At 37.8% G+C, this 24,022-nt stretch overlaps 1 protein-coding gene across 1 annotated transcript; it reads left to right on the forward strand.

The window, feature by feature from the left end:
• Positions 1-627: 627 nt before the first annotated feature.
• On the forward strand, positions 628-22,150 carry GDI2 (GDP dissociation inhibitor 2; the record flags this gene model as incomplete). The annotated part of the gene is made up of 11 exons (XM_084254342.1): positions 628-672; positions 8,818-8,925; positions 10,958-11,057; positions 12,475-12,609; positions 16,466-16,664; positions 16,911-17,042; positions 18,859-18,958; positions 19,961-20,132; positions 21,499-21,643; positions 21,858-21,912; positions 22,004-22,150. The coding sequence occupies 11 exons, from the start codon at positions 628-630 to the stop codon at positions 22,148-22,150; spliced, it is 1,338 nt and encodes a 445-aa protein (XP_084110468.1).
• Between the last annotated feature and the right edge of the window lie 1,872 nt (positions 22,151-24,022).

The following is a 24,022-nucleotide window of genomic DNA, read 5'->3' on the forward strand; positions in this document are numbered from 1 at the left end:
CACCCGCCGCCAGCCGTTCCGGTCCACGTGGCCGCCACAGGCTCAAAGTCCCCAAGGGCGGCGGCAGGGCACAGGGACATCGGTTCCCTTTCGGCAACGGGAGAAACGAACTTGACAGCAGTTCTCCGTCCGCCGAAACGCTCGCCCCCCAGCCCTCCAGACCCGCCCGCCGCTCCGCCCTCAACCACCGTGGCAGCGGACCCCTCGCAGAACCGGAACTTAAGATGGACACTGGCCACCTTCTTCTCGCGATAGCTGGGACAGGAAGAAAGTGGGGCGGTGGAGGAGACGCAGCCAATGAAAGTGCGCGAAAGGCGTGATCGACGGCCCTCCGAGCGCCTTCTCTAAGCCCCGCCCCCCTGCGGAGGCCCGGGTCGCCGCCCGCCTCTGCCTTCACTCCCTGCCCTTCCTCCCCCGCCGGCCCGGCTCTTCGCTTTCCGTCTGAGGTGGCGGCCGGCCTCCCTGCTCAGCTGTTTTACCTCTCCTCCCGGCTTCCCTTTTCCTTCAGGCCCGGAGACCAGCCTCGGCGCTTCCTCCGCCTCCTCCGGGTGGCTGTGTAACTCCTGGCCCCTAGACTCCCTGGTCTTTCTCTTTCTTCTCTGGGCTTCGGTCCGCGCCCTGCCCGCCATGAATGAGGAGTACGACGTGATTGTGCTGGGCACCGGCCTGACGGTGAGTTCCGGGCGCCGGCCGAGGAGCGAGGAGAGCGCGCGGGCCGGGGCGGGCCGGGGGCCGGGGGGCTGCGGGGAGGGAGGGCTGGAGGGACTGGGGTTCCGGGGTGGGGGGGGCCAACCGCGGGTGCCCCCCCCTCTTGCTCCTCCCGCGTCCACCCTTTGCGCCCCGGCGCCGCCAGAGGCCGGGCCCCCCGGAGCGGCCGCCGAGTTGCGGGCGGGTGCCCGGCCCCGGAGCTGCGCTTCGGAGCGTTTCCCGGTGGAGACAGTTTCTTCGCGGTTCCGGGTTTTGTTCCGAGGGGAGCGGGCGCGGGGGTGGGGCGCGGGGTGGGCGCGCGCCCCGGAGGCCGGGCTGCGGCGGGGACCGGCGTGCTGGGGCGCGCCGCCCGCAGCCTCGGCGAGGTTGGAGGGCGCCGTCTGTGAATGTGGCAGGAAGCAGCGGGAGGTGGAAACCCGGCCAGGGAATTGACGAATCGTCACGAAGAACTGAAGCAGGTGGTGGTGGTGAATGAGAGTTTCACTTTGCTAAGGAAAAGGAAAAAAAATTTTAAATTCCGTACTGTGGGGTACGGATGTCCTCCACCTCCTTCGGAAACCGAGAAGGCCCCAGGCGGGATGGGGGAGGGTGGAAGTACTCAGAGTTGCATTTCCTATTTAGCCAACAGCCGCTGGAGTCAGCTTTGGCGACCAAAACCGAGGAGACGTTTTGGTGACGAGTTAGGGGACAGGCACTGTTTTGTAATTGTTAAGAGAGTTCGTTTGAGATTTTTGGGGAAATAGGAGAATTTAATCGCCCTCTGCCACTCCAAGTGAGATTATTTGCCCGTATCTGTTAACCACCCTCCCGCTTTGTTGAGCATCTGTCGAGCTGGAAGTGAGTTTTCTCAGAAGTTTTCTGCCAACTGCTTTCTCATTTGACCTTTTCTGTCATTTTCTTTTGTTTGGTCTGCTCCTTGCGTCTATTGTCTCTTCTGGATGCTTTCCCCTAAGAGATGGATGGGCGATGCAGCGCTATAAGCTAGGTTCTCTAGCACTGTACTCTCTTCAGGGAGTTGGAAGATAAATCGATAACTACATAAAGAATACAGTCATCATGTGAATGCATGGTGTTCCTAATGTGGTAAATTAATTTTTTTCTGGGTACCTGTCTTCTAAAGAGATCTTTAAATAATGCTGTGCAGATGATGTAGGCAGGTATTGTGTCTGGTAATTAATTCTCTTTGTGCTTTCTTAAAGAAAATGAAATCTCATCTTGCAAAAGAATTCCATTTGAAGAGTGCACCATTTATATTGCCCGGGTTTTTGTTGGGGGGGGGGGTTCATCGTAAAAAGATAAACACTGTTATAAATCTTGTGTATTCTATGTAAAAACCTGACCTCAAAGTCCAGAGTCACTTAATGTAAACCATCACTTCAGATTTGTTGGATTGTATTCTTCATTTGGGATCAAATTAATACTCATTCCAGGTAACACCCAAAATAACTATTTTAAGATTTCTCTACACAAGAGAAAACCTTTGAACGTTGATTTCACTAATTTTTTTTTAGGTAAAAGCTGTTAAGAATTAAAATAGCATTTCTCTGGCTGGCCATTTTTCTATTTATAGTGAAATATGGTGATTTTTTGGAGAAAACCAATTTATAAATGCTTCATTGTGTTTGATCAGTCCACAAAAAGATATGTGACTCCATAGGAAAAAATACCAAATAGATGAGCTTAATTACTCAGAAAGCTACTGGGTCATTTCGAATATGAGGGATTCAGATGAATTTCTTTTTTGATGGTGAGTTTGAAGACTCTTGGATATCCAAATGAATAGACCTAGCTACTACTGCAGGTTTTTTGTTTGTTTTTAAATTTGTACTATATATGAAGAGCCTAATTGGGATTCTGATTGGGTTTAGTAGTTTGTGGTGGATTTTGTCCATTGGAATGGGCACTGTTGCTGCCAGCATATTGTAAGAGCCAGTTCCTTCCACTGTTATTCTGAGGTTACTCCTGACATTTCATATTTGCTCTTGAATAAGGTAAGTTAAAAATGGACAGAAGAGTGCAAATCCATCATCATGCAGAGAGCTACATACTATGTTACTTCAGAAGCATCACTTTTATCAAAGATGGCACAGACTTAAAAAAAGAGTATTGAAACCAAGTTAATAGAATGCACTTTAAATTTTCATTTGTATGAATTGTGACCTTTTGGATGAGTGATGATTGCATAACTAGAAATCACACCAATTTCTGCTGTCATTACATAGTTGTGATAACTTTAATCCTTATCAGTCTGCTTAGATTGTTTTGTGAGATGTTCTTTGAGAAGACAGTAGTAGTGACAGGATGATTTTGATAGTTTCAAATCTTGCATACTAATTCATTCATTCATTCATTCATTCATTCATTCATTCATTCATTCATTCATTTATTTATTTTGTGGGCTCCTCCCTGGTGGCCTGGGATCAAACTGGCGCTGCAGAGGCTGTGGGCAGCCTAGCCTTGCAACCCAGCGCTCAACTGCTGCGCCACCAGGGGAGGCCCTTTTACACTAATATTTAGATACACAAGGACGTATATTATTTAAATTTAAATTAAGAAACTACTAAAGCTAAAAACCCACAAGGTAGAATTCACTTTGAGTATTTGGAGTGAAGATACCATTTAATTTTCTTAATTTGGGGCTTATAAATACCTCACAGCAGGCATGGCATTTATGGTACCAGATATTACATGATGCCAGTGTGCCAAGTGCTTTTAGTGCTATTAACTTGTTACTTTTAAAAGAAAGTGTAAGGAGTTTATCTTTGTTGCCTAAGGTTGTCATTGTATAAGTTGTTACATCTGAAGTAAGGTAATATTAATCTACAAATACTAATAGAGGCTTCAGTGGAGAAGGCATAAAACAATTTGGTTTAAATTGGCACAATATCTTCATTTTTTTGTCCAGAAGAAATGGTATAGTTCACATAATTGAATTTTCTAGGGAATTGAGTATTACCCTTTAAAGAACTACAACTTTTGGATAAAAGCCTTTCCAAATGATGTCCCAGCTTCTTCAATAAACTAAGGCACATAGTTTACTTGATAACTAAAATTTCACATCATGAAGATTAATTATTGTGCTGTGCTGTAATATAATGAAGCCATTGCAACCCAGTAAGCTTTGTAGGAACTTTAACCTTCTTTAGATTATGATCTCAGTCTGCTCAGCATTGTGAGTTCTTTGTTAATTTACTTTTTATTCCTGCTCATCCCTCTTCCTTGTTGTTAGACGGTTAACTTTCACTTTTCTTTGATTTCAGCTTGTATATATAGCTTCTGATAGTCTAGTTCGCTATTTATAGTTAATGTTGGGCTTGGTTGTAAGTAAACTCATGAATCTTAGAAATAGCATCTAAAGTTAAGCACAGTAGCTTTTCGTGGGTCTCAAGGTATTTTTGTTGTTCTGTTCTACATTATTCTAGTAAGGAGTTATGAATAGAAATGTGTACTTCAGTCTAACCAGATTATTCTCAGCATTATATCTTCAATGAAATTGTTATACATCCCGGACATACTTCCCCCCTTTTAAAATTTTGTGATTTCAAAGATGAGTTTTTGTACTTGATTTTAAAATACTGAACTATAAATTGCCTCTTGGTTTTGCTTTTTGAAAATCCTTGCCATTCCTACGTTGAGTTCTGTAGACAAGGACTTTCTATTAACCATAGTAGTGATTATTGGACCAGTATGTACAAATATCTTTGGAAGATATAAATATCTTGCAGGCAGTTGGTATTTTCAATTAGCCATAAGCATTCTGGCCCAGTAGAATAAGGATCAGATTATAGTCATATTTTAGCATGTAGAGGTAGTAGGGAAACATTTGGTTTGAAATACTTTTTGGTAAATTAAATGTTTTGACTCACATTGTAATCTGCAGTTGCCTCTATTTCCCCTCATAGCACCTAATTAAAAGACTCAACTGGAATAGTAACATGCCCAATTTTAGTTATTTAAGCTAACTGTAACTATTGTGATCCTTTATGGGCAATTACCATTAATCTACATGTAATTATTTTTGAGCATTTCCAGAACCAAAAATTAAGCTACCAAGTCATACCAAAAGAACTTGTTTAGAACAAGTGAGTTGCTTTTGATTAGAGTTGAACTTTGTATTTCAGTTGTGTTTTTCAAGACAACATTGAGGAATTGAAAAGACAAGCTACCAAATGGAAGATATTTGTAATACATAATAACCAGAAAGGTCTTTTACATATCTGGAATATATAAAGAATTTTTTTTTTTTAAGATTTATTTATACAAGAGCTGGGGCGCAGGCCGGAGGCACGGGAGGGTAAGAGGATTCACAGGAGATGGAGCGGGGAGCAGAACAGGCAGACGGACTGAAAGCATTGCTGAGGGGAGCAGTGGGGAGACAGGAGAGGTCTGCTTAGCCATGTGGGTCTCTCCCTGGCCGGCCAGGAATTGAACCCGCGCTGCAGAGGCTGCAGACAGCTTCAAAGCACTGGGCTCAACCTGCTGCACCACCAGGGAGGTCCTATAAAGAATTTTTAATATGGGCCAAACAGCTGGGACTACATCAAATTAAAGAGCTTCTGCACAGCAAAAGAGACAATAACAAAAACAAAGAGAAACCCCACCTACTGGGAGAAAATTTTTGCACACAACACTAATGATAAAGGGCTGATCACAAAAATCTACAAAGAGCTGATGAGACTAAAAAAAACAAAGTAAATAATCCAGTCAAAAAATGGGCAGAAGAGCTAAAAAGAAACTTCTCCAAGGAGAAAATGCAAATGGCCAACAGGCATATGAAAAAATGTTCAATGTCACTTGCAATAAGGGAAATGCAAATCAAAACTACAAATGAGATACCATCTTACACCAGTGAAAATGGCACATATTAAAAAAACAAGCAACAACAAATGTTGGCGAGGGTGTGGAGAAAAAGGAACTCTCCTATACTGTTGGTGGGAGTGCAAACTGGTCCAACCACTATGGAGAGCTGTGTGGAGATTTCTGGACCTACTAAACATAGAGTTTCCATATGATCCAGCAATTCCACATTAATTCCAAAGGGCACCTGCACCCCTATGTTTATAGCAGCACTATTTACAATAGCTAAGCTATGGAAACAACCCAAATGCCCAAAAATAGATGACTGGATCAAGAAGATGTGGTACATATACACCATGGAATATTACTCAGCAATCAAAAAAACATAAACACATGCAGTTAGCAGCAACATGAATGGAGCTAGAAGGGATCATGCTCAGCGAAATAAGTGAGAAAGAAAAAGAAAAATACCGGATGGTCTCACTCATAGCAGGAATTTAGAAAACCTAAATAAGGGACCAGGAAAAAGACTAATTAATACAAAGTAAAAATCAAAATCAGACACACAAGCGGGGGAGGGGCAGGAGCGGGGAGAGGAAGGACTAGGGTCAAAATAAGGGGGGGGTGCAATTGTATGGGGAATATAACCAAAATGAAAATGCATACATTGTGCAAAAATGAAAAATGATGTAAGAATTATATAAAATAAAATATTTTAAAAAAGAATTTTTAATATAACAGTAAGAAAAGCACCATTGTAAAAATGGGCAGATAATTTGAATATTATCAAAAGAAGTTACCATAAATTTATCAGTAAACTATTAAAAAAAATGCTCAGCCTCACTAGTTGTCCGGAAATGCAAATTAAACCACATCCTAACTAGAATGACTAAAATTTAAAAAGACAATACAAGTATTGGGAAAGGATTTGAAACAACAGCAACTTCCATACCCTGCTGACGAAAGTATAAATTGGTACAACCATTTGGAGACCTCTTTGGCAGTATCTGCTGAAGGTGAACATACTTGTACGCCTCTTGATGTGCATCCAACATACACAAAAGACATTTTGAATGTTTTCAAAGTATTATTTGTATTAGTCAAAGAGACTGTCCAGATAGTCTGTCCATGGATAGTAGAATGGATAAGTAGATTGTAGTATATTCATGTAGCAAATTTGTTCCATGATCCTCTACAGCTTTGTTGTCTAGAGTGGTCTACGGGTCAGCTGCTTTGCAACACTTGAGAACTTAACTAGAAATGCAGATTAGGCTTCATCCCAGATATATTGAATTGAAGTATATAGTTTAACATGATACCCAGATGATTCTTAGCTTTAATGAAGTTTGAGCAGCACTGCTTTAGTAGTGATTCTGGAAATTGGTCCTGTACTAGCAGCATCAGCACAAATTGTTAAGAAATGCAAATTCACAGCTCCCAATCCAGACTTTGCTGACTCTGGGATCTCTGAGGATGAGGCCCAGCATTAGGAAGTCCTCCATGTGATGTGGATGTAAACTGTAGTTTGAGAAGCTGCTTAGAATTTATATTTCTAACAGGTTTAGATGTGATAGCAAATTGGGAAGCAGACTTTGAAATCCACTGCTTGCAACTTTAGATAAACTTTCTGTAAAGGTCTAAACAATGAAGATTTTAGGTTTTGCATGCTACAGTCTGTCACAACTACATTGCTGCTCTGGTATGGTGAAAACAGTCATAGGCAATATGTAAATGAATGGCTAGGCATGGGTGTTTACCAGTAAAACTTCCTTTACAAAAAATAGCCCACAGATTGGATTTGATTTAGGTGCTTTGTGGGACTCCTGTTCTATAGCCTCTGTAGTAATGAAATTAAGTAAATTATGGACCACATATAAAACATGGATTAATCTTGTAAGCATAATGTTGAACAAAAAGTATCTGACATATTTCCATTCAGTTCAAAAACAAATCTTTGCTCTTTAGAAGTCAGAGACTGGCTAGGAGTTTGAGGAATTGTGATGACTGGAATAGGACATGAGGGCCTTGTGGAGTTTTAATATACTTCGTGTTTTGATCTAACTAAGAAACTATATACCCTCCTAAAGTAAGATTTGAGACTGATAGCAAGTAATTTAAAACATATAAAAATACTAAAATGAATATGGGTATATTATAGAAAAAAACATGAAATATGTATGAATTTTTAAAATAAAAGTTTCAAAGCCAGATTTGAAAGGGAATGAGATTCTTCTTAATCTGGAGTCTTGGAAAATTTGAGAAACACCACGGATTTATAAAGCTACATGAAATTTCCTTTGTCTTTTTCAAAAAATTATGAGCAGAGTATCATTGTTTTACATCTGAACAACTCTTACAATGTCTGCCTTGAAAGACTGTTTTAGCTAAAGTATATGAAAATAAGTCAGGCCTCATAAAGATAGGTAGTTGGAAAGGGGGGGAATATTAATAGCCTTTCAGATTATTGTGTTTATTCTTTGATTTATGCCAAAACACAAGTGGCAGGATTTTTTTTTTAATGATTAATTGAAGTATGGAATCTGAAACCACATTCGTGAACATTTCATACTCTGTAACATTAAAATCCATTATCTAGCCTGCACTTTGAATTCCTCTTTTATCCCCCTGCGTGATTTGATGGCATCATTCATTGATCATTAGGAAAATACTGAATTACTGAGTAATGTAAATCTTGTGAGTTATTGATACATTTCATTATATATTATCAAAAATTCATGCTTATTAATATCATTGTTGATGTTTGAAAAGAAAGTCCTTTAAGTATTAGGGGTCTGACATGCCAGTGGTGGGCACAACATTTTTATTCAAAATTTTGACCTTTTGGGGGGGGCAACACACTGTGTTACACACCTTGACATCTTAAAATTTTTCATTTTTTAAAATGAGGTAATGTTTAGTGCTTCATGAAGGACATTCTTAAGTGAAACTGGCTTTTTTTTTTTTTTAAATCAATGAGTGTATAATGTCTACTGTAGTTGAGAGCTCTAATGCCTTAATTTGTTTGGCCACCACATGATTGGTCTTGCACCTTCTATGTAAATGTCAACACAGTGAAAAGAGTAAATAATGTCTTAACGCAGTAAAGTTAGTTTTAACCTTGAGACCCACAGGCTTCCATAGACCACACTTGGTTGCTTTAGGGCTTTTTCCTTAAATTACATCACATATTTTGCACATACGTGTATGTGTTATTTATTAGAAGAATATTTAATGACACTTTCTTTAAAGTGCCTGTTTGAAGCATGCCGTAGCACTTTCCTTCTTTTAAAGACACTTCTGTTTTCCCTGTAGGAATGTATCCTGTCAGGCATAATGTCAGTGAATGGAAAGAAAGTTCTTCACATGGATAGAAATCCATACTATGGGGGAGAAAGTGCATCGATAACACCTCTGGAAGATGTAAGTAATAAATTTCTCTTTATAGGTTTTTTTTTTAAGATTGATTTATTTATTTATACATACATACATACATACATACATAGAAGCACTGGGTACAGTCAGAAGCGCGGGAGGGTGAGAGAATTCACCAGAGCCAGAGCGGGGAGCAGAGCAGGCAGAAGGACCGAAATACACTGCTGAGGGGAGCAGCGGGCGGCAGGAGAGGTCTGCGTGCCATGTGGGACCCTCCTCCAGTGGCTGGGGAGCAGCCGGGGATTGAACCAACGCTGCAGAGGCCGCGGGCAGCTTTGCATCCCAGCGCTCAACCGCTGCGCCACCGGGGAGGCCCTTTATAGGTGGTTTTAATTTTATTAGTTAGGTTATCTATAGCATCACAATTTTCAGGAGACCTAGTTTGCGACTTGTAGAAGCTTATGGCCTTTGTTGCCACTTAGAGCAGTTTCTCTCTCTAAATTAATAGGATAAGAAAATAGGCCTCCCTGGTGGCACAGGGGGTTAAGCACAGTACTGTGAAGCTATCTGCAGCCTCTGCAGCAGGAGTTCTATCCCCAGCCAGCTAGGGAGCTACCCACATGGTGCAGCAGACCTCTCCTGTCTCACCCACTGCCCCCTTCAGCAGTGTATGTCAGTCAATCTGCCTGTTCTGCTTCCCATTCTGTCTCTCGTGAATCCTCTCACCCCCACACCTCTGGCCTGTAACCCAGTTTTTGTATGCATAAATAAATAAATCTTTAATCGCTCTTCGGCCTTTTGGCTAAGATGAAGTGTAAAAAAAAAAAAAATAGGATAAGAACGGGAGTATAGAGGATTACCTTTGATGAAGAGCTAATGTATGCCAGGCACAATTCCAGTGTTTTGCCACATGACCTAGTTTATTCTTCCAGTCACTCAAAGAGATCTTTTTATCCTCATTTTTTTGATAACAAAGTAGTGTGGGTGGCCTCCCTGGTGGCACAAGGGGTTAAGTGTCAGCACTATGAGGCTATCCATAGCCACTGCAGCACAAGTTTGATCCCCAGCAAGGGTAGTGACTCACATGGCATAGCACACCTCTTGTGTTTAACCCACTGCTCCCCTTAGCAGTGTATTTCAGTCAGTCTTCCTGTTCTATTCCCCATTCTGTCACTAATGGATCCTCTCCCCCATGCCCACCTTTGGCCTGCACCCCAGCTCTTGTATGCATAAATAAATAAATCTTTAAAATATAAAAGCAAAAAAACAAGTAGTATGGGGTTTAAGTCAAAGAGATGGTTTTGAACCTAGGTATTTGACTCTAAAGCTTAGTTTTCTTTGCTGTACTGCCTTGCCTCGTACTTAAAGAACATGTACACCTTCCTTTCCCCCATTTTCCCTCCCTTCCCTTCTATTCCCCACCACACGCACGTACACACACACACACACACACACACACACACACACACACTTTTTTTGGTGACTACATCTCAAGGACTTTAGGAGGTTTCATTGAGTATATGCCAACTTTGCTTATTCTGTTCTATCATAATAGCGATGATGAGTTGAATACTCTCATATTTTAAACTGCATTTTTTTTTATTTAGAACCTCTCAACTATTATTTAATTGAAGCTAATTTTAATTTTTTTCTGATTTGAAGAATCCAGAATTTATTTTTAACTATACATAAATGATTTGCAAAATTAAGCTTCTGTTTTCATTCAGAGGAGAATGAGTTAAATGATTTCTACAAATAATGTGGGGTGTATCAGCAGTGTTTGATAAATCTGCAACATTGACGGATTGTTTTGTGTTTTTTTTGTGTGTTCTTGGCTTTTCCGCTAATAAAAAAAACCCCAGCATTATTTTTTTAGAATTCATTAGTTTAGTATTTAATTTACATATGTATTGGAACTTTGCTAAAAATTCTGATTAAAAACAAAATGTTCAGTGATATTTTACCTGATAAAATGGTGTGTAGTTATTATACCAAAACCACTTATCATAAAACAGTTATATAATATGATGATTGAAAGTTGAATTTTGTTACATTGTGGGAACTTCTGTTTTGATTTTAGTTATATAAAAGATTTAAACTACCAGGAACACCACCAGCATCAATGGGAAGAGGAAGAGACTGGAATGTTGACTTAATTCCCAAGTTCCTTATGGCTAATGGTAAAGAATTCTAACTTAAATTTGTGACAGTACGTTGAATCAGACTTAAAAGCAGAAACTTATCTTAACAGTATTATTTGAGGTATGTGGGAATGGGTTTTGTTGAATGCCAATGGAAAGGGAGGGTCAGAAAAATAAATGCTCCATTAGAGGTGTAAAGTCAGTAAGTTAAGGATGAAGGGAAGAGGGAGATGACTTCTTAGTAATTGATTCTGAAGAAACAATACATACAAAAAGGCAAACCATTTGTAACTGCCTTTTTCGTCTTTTTGATTTTGTGACAGTCTTAGCTAACTGAATCTTCAAAGGCCGTATAAGGTTTTTCTAGCTTATAGGCTTTGAAAGTTTTCTTCATATTATTTTTTTCTCATTTTTAATTATAGGAACTAGGTGGCTTTTAAAATTGCCATGATATTTGTACTTTTTTTTATGAGAGGACATTGAAAAACTAAATTGTTGGTATAAATATTTATGTTCCATAAAATAAAGCATATACCTCTCCCCCCTTTTTATGCTGAGAGTGCTTCAGTGGAAAGGTCTTATTTGAATTGTCCCTAAAATTTAAAGTTAATTAACTGAAGTCTTTTGAGGTAAATTGTGTAAACACAACTTTTCTTAATTTCATTTGTCACATGAACCTGCTTTACTATATAAATCTATTTTATTAGCCTGTTTGAAAAGTAGTGATTGAAATTTACTTTTCAAAATGAATAATCACTCTTTTTCACTCTAATTTGAACTTTTATAATATTCCTATATATCATCTCTATTGTTTTCCACTAATTGGTGAATTAACATTATTGTACATATACTTTAATATATGGCTGCAAAAACTTTCCATACTTTGTATTTTATTTTCAAAGTTTTTTTTTTTTTTTTGACTGTATATTTATCCTTTCAGATGAGCTTTGAAATAATTGGTTTCTTGAAGTTTGCTATTTTTAGTATACCTACATTTCTAAGGTTTGCAGGCTGATAATATTTTCGTTGTACATCAGGTTTGTCTTTACCAGAAATTAATGTTTAGTTAATATGAATTTATTAAATTTGAAACTGAGAAGCCCAAATTGCTGAAAAATTTTGCCAGTGAATTATCTTTCTTTGAGAAATAATAGGAACCTTAAGGAAACAAACCCATTTGCAATAGCATAATCCTGAACCTCATATTTCTAATAATATTGTATAACATGTTGATAAATCATTAACCTTGAAGTTGTGAAATTAAAAAATACTTCTTAACTGAGCAGTTGGTTTGCATTCTAATTTTCCCATTTAAAATACAACTTTCGAGACTTAGGGTTCAATGGACAGTGTTAAACTGCAAGGTAATTATTATCAGTAAATGTACTTTTATTTCTACTAATTTTTGAAGGAACTGGAGGATTTAAGTTATTCAAATTATGTGGTATTTTTATAGGTCAGCTGGTTAAGATGCTGCTTTATACAGAGGTCACCCGCTATCTGGATTTCAAAGTGATTGAAGGGAGTTTTGTCTATAAGGGAGGAAAAATCTACAAGGTTCCTTCCACTGAAGCAGAAGCCCTGGCATCTAGTAAGTTATTTTGTTACATTTTCTCAGAATATGAAGATTTTTCAATGAAAAGAATCTCAAAGTTAAAACCTAAGCTCCCTTATATTAACCATTCATCTGCTCATGCAGTCAGCTAATATTTATCAAATATCTATTTTGTGCCAAACACTGACTAGCAGTTGGGAATTTATTTTAATTATTTATTTTTGAAGCTTAGTAAGAGTTTAAATGAACATCACTATATCAATGTAACTTTTTTTTTTTGCTATCCCAACCTCTCTTTGATTAGCAAGCATTACTAGAAAAGACCTTTAGTTCTTTAAGATGTTTAGTTGTTACGTAAAGCAGGTTGATGAAGGATAAATTTATACAACTAAAGGGTAGATGAGTTTTATTTTAAGTGCCCTAGGAGTTTACAGGAGAGCAAGGTTTGGATGAGAGTAGGAAAAATGCCAGTAATTCTCCAGTAATTATTTTGGCATAAGTGTAGAAAGTTTTCTCACCTCAAAACCTTATTTCAATCATTTTGGCACTTTCTCTAACTCTGTTAATTTACTTTTTGCCTATCCTAACCTGACCAGAATTCTTAAAGGTACTTTTTATTTTATGATTATTGTGTCTTTCAACATTTGTGGAGAAAATACTGAGCAAAAATGTTGAAAGACACAATAACCATAAAATAAAGTACCTCTAAGATTTTGGCTAGGTTAGGATAGGCTGTTGGGGAAGGAAAAAAATGGCTGTTAATTAAATTGAAGATAGTTAATGATGGGCTAAAAATTCTTTTAAATCTTGTGATAGTGTAAATTTAATCCAGATAAATTATTTCATGGAAATAAATTCCAAAATTTATTCCAGATTTATTTGAAATAAATTCCAAGTTTATAAAAACAATTTGTGGGGTTTTTTTTTTGGAGGGGATGAATATTAAATACTTGTTTATTATACAAAAAATGGTAAAAGTTGGAAGTTGAATTCACTGATCAGATACAGCTTGCCAGGTAAAGCTACTGTACTTTGTGCTTAATAGCGTTATGAACTGAGAATATGCAGAATACATATAATATGTAAATTTACTTCTGTAGCAGAGATGTAGATTATAGCTTGGGAAGATAAAATTTGGTCATGTGACAAAATAATATTGTAGTTGCTCAAAGGTTCAAACTTTTATTCTGTCTAAATGTAGTATGATTCTATATATGTGCATTCACTGTGTGCACACTGGTTGCCATTTTATTTATTTTTTTGAAGATTTACTTTTCTTTATTTATACAAGCACTGGGTACAGTCAGAAGCGCAGGAGGGTGAGAAAATTCACCAGAGCCAGAGCGGGGAGCAGAGCAGGCAGAAGGACCGAAGCACACTGCTGAGGGGAGCAGCGGGCAGCAGGAGAGGTCTGCGCACCATGTGGGACCTTCCTCTGGTGGCTGGGGAGCAGCAGGGGATTGGAGCAGCAGGGGATTGAACCAGCGCTGCAGAGGCTGCGAGCAGCTTCGCAACCCAGCGCTCAACCGCTGCACCACTGGGGAGGCCCTGGTTGCCATTTTAATAGAAGCTGCTCTTTAGATGTTTTTAAAATTTTTACATTACACAGGCTTCTCAGTTTTTGAACTTTTGTATTTGATGTGTGTGTTATGTATATATACACACCTAAAAAACCCAAGACCTTGTTTATAAGTAGAGTTGTCATGCCTTTTTTTTTTTTTTCGCTTTAATTAATAATGGTGAATCTCAGTTATTATTTCTCTTACGTGTTTAAGGAACTGTATGTTCTCAGTATACCCACACAGACAGTTAAGTTGGTAGATAAGTCAAAACACTTATGGAAAGAGGGAGGTAGCTAATGGGAATTAGCAACCTTTTTGTCTATATCATTTCCTGTTTCAACAGGCTGCCTCCCTTTGAAATCATATAGTCATGATGACTATATGAAATCATAGCCAAAGATGAAAATTTTTTACTTTGATGCCTAGTTAGCACAGTCATACATTTACTATAACCACCTTCAACTTGGTTTATTAGGTTTTATAAGATGACAAATACCTTACACTCAGTATATAGTATCAAAATACTGAAGAAACATCTTATAGACATACCTTGGGTTTTTTTTTTTTAATATTAAACATCAACTTCTCTGGACTACATTTCCAGAATGGTCTTATTAACATGTGTTATAAACAGACAGCACAAATAGCAACAATTAAGTCTTTTTCCTATATTTATATCAATTACTGCGATTGATCCTAACATAAACTACTTAAGGCAGCAGAAAGGAGATCTATAACACACTATTAAGAGGTAGAACTACCAGAGCATCTTAGTTATAGAGATTATTTTAAGGTGCAGAAAGAAAAGACTCTGGAAGTTGATGGTGGTATGGGTTTTTAGTTGGAGAAATTTAGTATGTAATGCTAAATTATATAGTACTAAATTAATACCATCAAGGGATTCTCAGAGATCCAAAACCTTAATCCATTATCTTTGGATTATATGCCTGCACCGTCTCTACCATACAATGATTATTCCAGGAATACGACCCACCCCACCCCCCAAAAAAAAACATGTAGATTTTATTTTCAAAGATAACAATTTCATCACTCTGTACTCAACATGGCAGCAATTGTGGTCCACTGGTCAACAATGGGTAAGTAGTAGTCACAGCTTAGGACAGCATCATAATTTCTGTTCTTTTGAAGTAATTGCCACCAGTGACATACAAAGCCTTTCTCCCACAGGACACATGCAGTGCATCCCTCAATGACTGTGGTCATCTGTGCCTTCTGAATCTGTCAGTACCAGGGTTGAAGTATATGAACTTCTTTTGGGAAATTGTTGTTATTGATCTCTCCTGAAATAAATATTACTCCTTTGTATACCGTTCCAGCATGACTCATAGGCTCACTCATTTTGTCATCTTAGTTCCATTGGATAGTTTTTTGGTTGTAACATTCTACTGAAGCAATTTACCAGTTGCATTTCCCTCACTGATAACATAAAGATATCCATTCAGGGCACTTAAGTGGAGGAGAGTGTGCTTTTTTGTAAATATGCATCTCACCAATATTGTATTGATGATCAAATCTGAAGGTTGTATCAACTACAATTTTTCCTTTTGTTCATGATTACTCTGTCCACCAAAGAAATTTCCAAATGATGTTAGTGTCATACTGGTTTCTTAGGACATTCATGGGGGCTCATGGTTTCCATTTGTGGGCTTTTACATCATATATGCTAAATTCCTTGTTAACAACCAGCTGCTTCCTCAACACACCTTAACAGCTGTGGACTAGGAAAAATATGGACTAGTAGTAGGAAGAGCTAAGGGTTTTTAATGTGATAGCTGTTTCCTCATCTGTTTTTATAGTGTGCAGAGTGATAAACTGATAATCTAGGACTTTACATTAAAGTGACTAGTAGCCTAATCAGCATTTTATTTTGAGTTCATTTGTTCTTGGTATCTAAGCTTCTTTTCTGTTTAATACCAAGAGTGTATCAGCATACAAAAAAGAAAAGAGCTTTCAGAATTTTAGGCAGTTGACTGAGTATAGATCAGAGTTGTCAAAAGAACAACATTCAGATGGATACCTTTTGTAATAGTTTTTTCAAATCATTTACCTTGTACCTATAATAAGGTATAATTGGACATATTGTATTTAAGTACTGTTTATAATTATGTTAAAAATTAAAATTATTGTAAAATAGACTTAACTGAAGTTATAATGTCATTGTTCATTTTTAAGTGTTGTGAAACTAGAAATCATGTTATCCAGACTACCATTTTAAATTGTAAATTGCATTGAAAAAGTAATTTCTTTTCATGCTTTTCTTTTACACGGTTCCCATTGTGAGTGTGCTTTTTTGAACAATTATGTTTTAGGCTTAATGGGGCTGTTTGAAAAGCGTCGCTTCAGAAAATTCCTGGTGTATATTGCCAATTTTGATGAAAAAGATCCTAGAACTTTCGAGGGTGTTGATCCTCAGAAGACTGCGATGAGAGATGTGTATAAGAAATTTGACTTGGGCCAAGATGTTATAGATTTTACTGGTCATGCCCTGGCACTTTATAGAACTGATGAGTAAGTGTTTTGGTTTTTAGATTAATACTTTCCTTAGCACTTTCACGGAATTTCTCAGCTCTTGAAAGTGGATATTCTAACAATATAACCATGTAACTGTATAACTATGAAAGAAGAGGTTTTACTTGTAGACCCTTTTAAGTAGAATGTTAAGGTAGTTAATTGAAATCTCTTCAAGAAAAAGTATAAAGTGGAAACAACAGTAAAAACTAAAGCTCTTTTCTATATACATTTCCTTTTCTCCAGCTATTTAGATCAACCATGTTGCGAAACCATTAATAGGATTAAACTTTACAGTGAGTCTTTGGCAAGATACGGCAAAAGCCCATACCTGTATCCACTTTATGGTCTTGGAGAACTGCCACAAGGATTTGCAAGGTCAGAATTCATGTTTAATATATTTGCTAAAACTCCATTGCTCCTAACCTTGTCTTTAATGGAAGTATATGATATGGCTGTGGATAATGAGACAAGATAGATCTGTGAGAAATGTTTTTATTTTTATCGCTGTAAAGTTTACATACAGCAAAGCCACAGATGTACAGTGATAAATGAATTTGATAAATGTTGGCCAAACTCCAATCAAGATAACATTTTCCTCACTTCAGGGAAGTTCCCTGTACATCATCTCATAATCACCACTACTACATTTGCAACTTTTACCACTGTAGATTACTTTTGTTTTTGAAATAAATAGTAAAGAAATAATGTAGATACATTTGTGTCAGGTTTTTGCTTAACAGTATTTTGATAGCCATCCTTGTTGGCGCATATGCTGAACGTTCATTTTTTAAACATAAAGTAGTGGTCTGTTATGAGTTATGCAAATATATCATTTTCCTGTGGGTGAAAATCTAGGTTGTTTTCATTTTTGGGGTATCATGAATGAAACCACCATAAACTTGCGTATTAGTCTCTATGGACATAGGTTGGCTTACTTTTGGCATAAATATCCAGGAGTGGAATTGCTGATTAATAACAGCAAGTTGTGTTTAATAGGAATGTGCCAATTTTCCAGAGTGGGTGTACCATTTTACACACTCAGAAATGTATTGCGAGTTTTAGCCACATCTTGTCAACACTGTGTTGTCAGTTTAAAAAAAAAAAAACTTAACTGTCCATGGAAGTGTGAAATGCTACCTCCTTAGGGTTTTAATTTGGATTTCCTGAGGACTAATGTTGATAAACTTTTATATATCTTGTCAGTTATTTGCATGATTTTGTGATGTGTTCATGTATTTTGCACATTTTTGAAGTTTGGGTGTCTTTGTTTTTGGTTTGTAGATCTTGATACATCCTGGTGGCCAGTCTTTTGACAGATAATATGTATTGTGAATATTTTCTCCCTGATTGTAGCTTGCATTTTGATAAGCTGAAATCTTAAACTTCAATAATATATTAAAAAAAAAATTAAGAAACTGTGCCTACCTCAATCCTTATAGTTTTAACTTTGTGTTTAGATATGTTTCACCTTGAATAATGTTGGTGTGTGGAGCAAGGTAGAACTTTGAAGTTTATTTTTTTCCCATACACTTAGTTGTTCTCTCACAATTTGTTGAAAAGACTTCCTTTTCCACATGTCTTGGTGCCTTTATAGAAAATTAGGTCAGGTTGTTAGGTCTTATCTATATGCAGGAGGATTAGACCAATATAAGTTGTTCTAGATACCTCCATTTGGGCTTGGTATTCATAATTACATGATTTTGAATCTTAAAATTGATGCTTTAATGACTTTTAAACTAACATTACAACTGAGGGGAAAAGATTCTGTCAGTTTTGTAACTACAAAAGACAAAAAAGAGGGCCTCCCTGATGGTGCAGGGGTTATAAAGTCTCAGCACTATCAAGCTATCGCCAGCCACTGTGCATGAGTTCGATCCCTGGCCAGGGAGCTAACCCACATGGCACAGCAGGCCTCTCCTCTCTTGCCTGCTGCTCCCCTCAGCAGTATATTATAGTAGATCTACCTGTTCTGCTCCCCACTTTATCTCTGGTGAATTCTCTCACCCCCCGCACCTCTAGCCTACTCCCCAGTTCTTGTATGCATAAATAAATAAATCTTTTTTTAAAAGACAAAACATCTTCAAGGAAATAGGGCAAATATGTATTACCTATAACTCATTAATATGTAAATGAGGACACTAATAGTTGAAACATTTATAAATTATTAAATGTAATTTGAAAATTTTTCTAGGCTAAGTGCTATTTATGGAGGTACTTACATGCTGAATAAGCCAATTGAAGAAATCATTGTGCAGGATGGAAAAGTGATTGGTGTAAAATCTGAAGGAGAGGTAAGTAGCTTTTTTAATTAAAAAAGTGTTTTTGTTTTTGAGGGAGAGAGGGAAAAATAGTGTTCTTATGAAGACATTTCTGTTAATCAGAAAGAACTTAATTTGTTAGGGATATTAATGGTGGATTTCAGATTATATGATTTCTTCTTGGTACATTGATTTATATAAAGGATTAGATAAAGAGGCTGTGCTTCATTTGAAAACACAGATCTTTGGCCTTCCTGGTGGTACAGGGGTTAAGTCTCAGCACTGTCATGCTGTTGCTGCTGTGACCTGAGTTTGATTCTAGGTCAGGGAGCTAACCTATATGGTGTAGCAGACCTCTCCTGATTTGTCCGTTGTGTTCCCCTTAGCAGTGTATTGCAGCGGATTCATCTGTTTTGCTCCCCACTCTTGTCTTTGGTGAGTCCTCTCACCCCCTGCACCTCTGGCCTACACCCGTTCTTGTATGCAGAAGAAAAATAAAATAAATCTTTAAAATAAAAAATCACACAGATTTTTTTTTTCAAAGAATTATTTATTTATGCATACAAGAGCTGGAATGTAGGCCATAGGTGGGGAGGGGGTGGCCAGGGATCGAACTTGTGGTTCAGTGACTGCTGATAGCCTCACAGTGCTGATACTGCACTACCAGGGAGGCCCCCAAACATTTACTTTTTATTGAGTACATTCACAAATAATGACAGCCCTTAAAATATATTCAGTACTCATTTAATCTAACCATTTGAGGTTGGGTAGAGCAAGGGTTTGAACCCTGGTCTGCCCAATATTAAAATAATATTTCTGAACATTATGGAACTGTTTTCCTAATATTTGAATAGGATTTAGAATTTATCTGTGTTACAGGGGAATTTATAGGAGTTACTGGCAAAGTTGATTTTAATGATTATAATTCAATAATTGTAATTAGAAAGATTATATTAAAAGGAAATGGCATTAACATACTGTCTAAAAACACTGTGGACTCTGACTATCATACACTATTTTAATGTTTTGGTATAGATTGCTCGCTGTAAGCAGCTCATCTGTGATCCCAGCTATGTAAAAGATCGGGTAGAAAAAGTGGGCCAGGTGATCAGAGTTATCTGTGTCCTTAGCCACCCCATTAAGAACACCAATGATGCCAACTCCTGCCAGATTATTATCCCACAGAACCAAGTGAATCGAAAGTCAGGTGAGTTTAAAGATCAGCAGATGTTGGTAGAATTTTGCTAGATATAAGGTTTTGTGTTCTACCCAAAATTCTCAAATTTATCTGCTCTATTATAGTGAAGAAACTTTAGTTTACATATAGTAAAGAAAATGTGCAATTGATCACTTTTAAGCTCATGGACATTCTAATCATTACATCGAAATGGACCAGTTATCCTAAGAGTCCTACATTGGACTTGTATTCACTGCTTTGGAGATGTTTCCTCACCTGTAGAATTTAAGAGGGTGAAATAATTACATAAGCAGTTTTTCCTAGGTTCAGTGTTCCGTGCCTCTGAGGTTTATGCTTACTAGTTGACATGATTCCAGTGTATTTTTGAGCTGATGACAACACTGCTTTTAAGTCACTGTTAGCCTAATCTTTCTATTCAATATTAGCTATATGCTAGAAAACAGCTTTAACATTAGGATTTAGTGCTAAATAAAATTGTAGCTCCTAATTTTTGGTTTAATCAGTTTTTACCCACTAGCTTTTCCATCCTCCTTTTTATAAAGTTACCAGCTTTTAAGTAACAGTTAAGAGCTATCTGTATAGGGCCTCCCTGGTGGTGCAGTGGTTGAGCGCTGGGTTGTGAAGCTGCCTGCAGCCTCTGCAGCGCTGGTTCGATCCCCGGCTGCTCCCTGGCCACTGGAGGGTCCTGCATGGCGCGCAGACCTCCTCTGCCGCCCGCTGCTCCCCTCAGCGGTGTACTTCGGCTCTGCTCCCTGCTCTGGCTCTGGTGAATTCTCTCACCCTCCCGTGCTTTTTGACTGTACCGAGTGCTTGCATAAATATAAATAAATAAATAAGCAATAATATGGCTTGCCAGCTTTCCTGTTTAACTGGCAGAGCTGGCACGTGAAATCTTATTTCCAAATCCAACAGTTTACTGCTATACAGACTTAGTCTCTGAAGGCTGAAAGTTGCTAAATATTTGAATACTTTAAGGACCCTGTTTGCCCCCATAAAGAATTCAAGTTTAGAAAATACTGTTCCAAATAATTTTATTTTTCAAATTATGTTTTTCAGGTAAAGTTGTTTTATATTATTTTATCTTTGGGGGTTATACAATGTATATTTTCATACCATGCCCGCTCCACTGTCCCAGTAATCCTCACCATGCTCCATTGGGCCCCTTGCCATTGGATACAAATCTCCAAAGGTATATCTGAAGCCAATGTCATATTTCACCTGTTGTTTTCTTCAGTGTATTTTATAGTTTTGGTGCTTATTATCTGTGTTCCTAGTAACTTTAATTCACACCTCATTGAAATTTGGGTGAAACCTGAGCATACACATGCCTGAAATTTATAGAACTTAACAGTGAACTGGCATTATTTGTTTCTAGATATCTATGTCTGCATGATCTCCTCTGCACACAATGTGGCAGCACAGGGAAAGTATATTGCCATAGTGAGTACAACTGTGGAGACCAAGGAACCTGAGAAAGAAATCAGACCAGCTTTGGAGCTCTTGGAACCAATTGAACAGAAGTGAGTGATGTGTTCATTTATATCAGCTAAAATCAAGAGTAAGGCCTTTGATTTTGGCTCCGAGGTGGTGTGAATCCCATAAAAGTGAAAGCAATGGCTGTTGTGTGGGTATCATCTCTACCAGACTCGTTCTTTGGGCTTTGAACTTCGGGCAGAGAAGCGGGTGGTTGCAAGGTCAGCCAAATTTACTTAATTTTTTTTTTTCCTTCTCCAGATTTGTCAGCATCAGTGATCTCCTTGTACCAAAAGATTTGGGAAAAGAAAGCCAGGCAAGTGTGGTGATTGATTTGAAAAGGAGGGTATGTTAGGCTCTCTTGGGAAATATCCCTAGTCTTAAGTCTTTGTGATTTTTATTTCCAGATCTTCATTTCTCGCACATACGATGCTACTACTCATTTTGAGACAACCTGTGATGACATTAAAGACATCTACAAGAGAATGACAGGTTCAGAGTTTGACTTTGAGGAAATGAAACGCAAGAAAAATGACATCTACGGAGAAGAGTAACAGCGGAACATGTTCTCATCTAATTAGGACAAAGTTAAAATTTGGCAAATAATGCATATTACATGAAATCACTATTCTAAGACCTGCTTTTGTAATCAAAACTGAGATTGCGGAGCACTGTACCAGTAAATATTCCTCCCCTTTCTAATATCATGTATTAACTTGTTTCATGGAGTGGCTATTCAGAATTGATAATTATAATTCTGTTCAGTTTAACCAATACTGGCTTTTTTTTTTCTTCCTTAGTGAAGGATCAGTTTTGGGGAACATCGCAAAACTGATAGAGAACTTGATACAGTATTTGTATCTTTTAATCAGTGCAGCCTTTGCAATTACGTGCTTTTGCTGCTCAAGAGCTGGATCAGTACATTTTGTGTGCCATCTGTCCTCTTGACGTTGCAATTCTAAATTGAAAATTCCATAATTTGGGATAGCCTCCCTAAGTTTTTCTCTATGCTCTTACATTTTGTGTCAAGTATTATGAAAATACCCACATGACACAGCTACAAGTTTGGTTTGTGTGGGTCTAAAATCCTAATCAAACTTGACAATGAAGTCATTTTGGAGGAGGCCTGTGTGCGGTGTTTTAATAAAATTGATGAGCAAAATGGGGAAAGAAACCTATCATAAAGCAGGTAAAATGTAGAAGCTTCTTTTATATCCCAGTTGTGGCTTCTTCAATGGACCAAGCTGCAATGCAGTATTGATTTGACAGAGCCTCTACTTCAGTGATCCGTGTCAAAATGGCTCCAAATGATTTCTGTACTGCAAAATAAAGCCAAACTCTGGAAACCAGTTCCCTCTTGATTGATGTGTTACATTTGAGAGCTTGTAAGTATTGTACTGGCCATGACCCAGATGATCCTTTCCTTTAGTACAGCTAAAACTGAAGCTAGGAAAGAGATGCTGAAATAGAGAGGTGTGCTCAGTCAGCACATGAAGAGTCAAATTTGGATGAGTAAAACTGTTCTTACCTGGTTTCACTGTGAGTAGACCCCAAATTATATTAACACAATGCAACAGATATCTTAGAGCTCTTTTATGTATTCTAGCGTTAGTTTAGAGCAAGTTGCCTTTGATATTTTGCTGATAGCAGCTATTTTAATAAGCATGTTCTGTCAAGTGGACTAGGTGCTCTACTGATTGTTTCAAGTAATTTAGATTGTAGTTAGGAATGGTTTTTACTGGTACCTCCTTTCTCCTTCATAGTTCAGCCTTACTGTATATGCTATAATTATACCTCAGGTGAATGAGGACATCTGTAAACAGTTTTCTCAGGCTGAATATAGATTCTTACAGTTGTCGAACGGCAGACTAATCATCTGTTAAAGGAATTAGGATAGTAATTCAGATTGCCTAAGTTATTTTTAGCTCAGTTTCTCAACTTCACTGTTTGACCAGATAATTTGTTGTGGGGGACTGTCCTGTACATTGATGTTTATTTAGCAGTATTTCTGACCTCTAAACTACTTGATGCCAATAACATCTTCCTAGCATGACAACCAAAATGTCTTTCTGGGACACCAAATAGGCTTGGTTGACAACTACTGCTATATTTATACTATATTCCTTCTCTGTCATCACACTTCAATTTGTGAACTGGTATAATACAAACAGAGGCATTACCTTGGTTAGTAGAAGAAAAAAAAAAAAAAAACAAGATATTTTCATACTCTTCATTGAACATACTTGTGGAACAAACATGTTAGCAGGATGCATTGTATGCCAGGCCATAGATGGCAAAGACATAGTCTAGAGGAGACACAGTATATGTTGTATTAAAACAGAAAAGGTGGTATGGAAATAGAAGGATAGCCTTGTGGGTACAGGAGGACTTTTCAGCAAGACCTTTCAGGTAGAATTTGTGAGAAG

The sequence above is a fragment of the Talpa europaea genome (assembly GCF_964194135.1).
Source record: "Talpa europaea genome assembly, chromosome: 14".
NCBI lineage: Eukaryota > Metazoa > Chordata > Mammalia > Eulipotyphla > Talpidae > Talpa > Talpa europaea.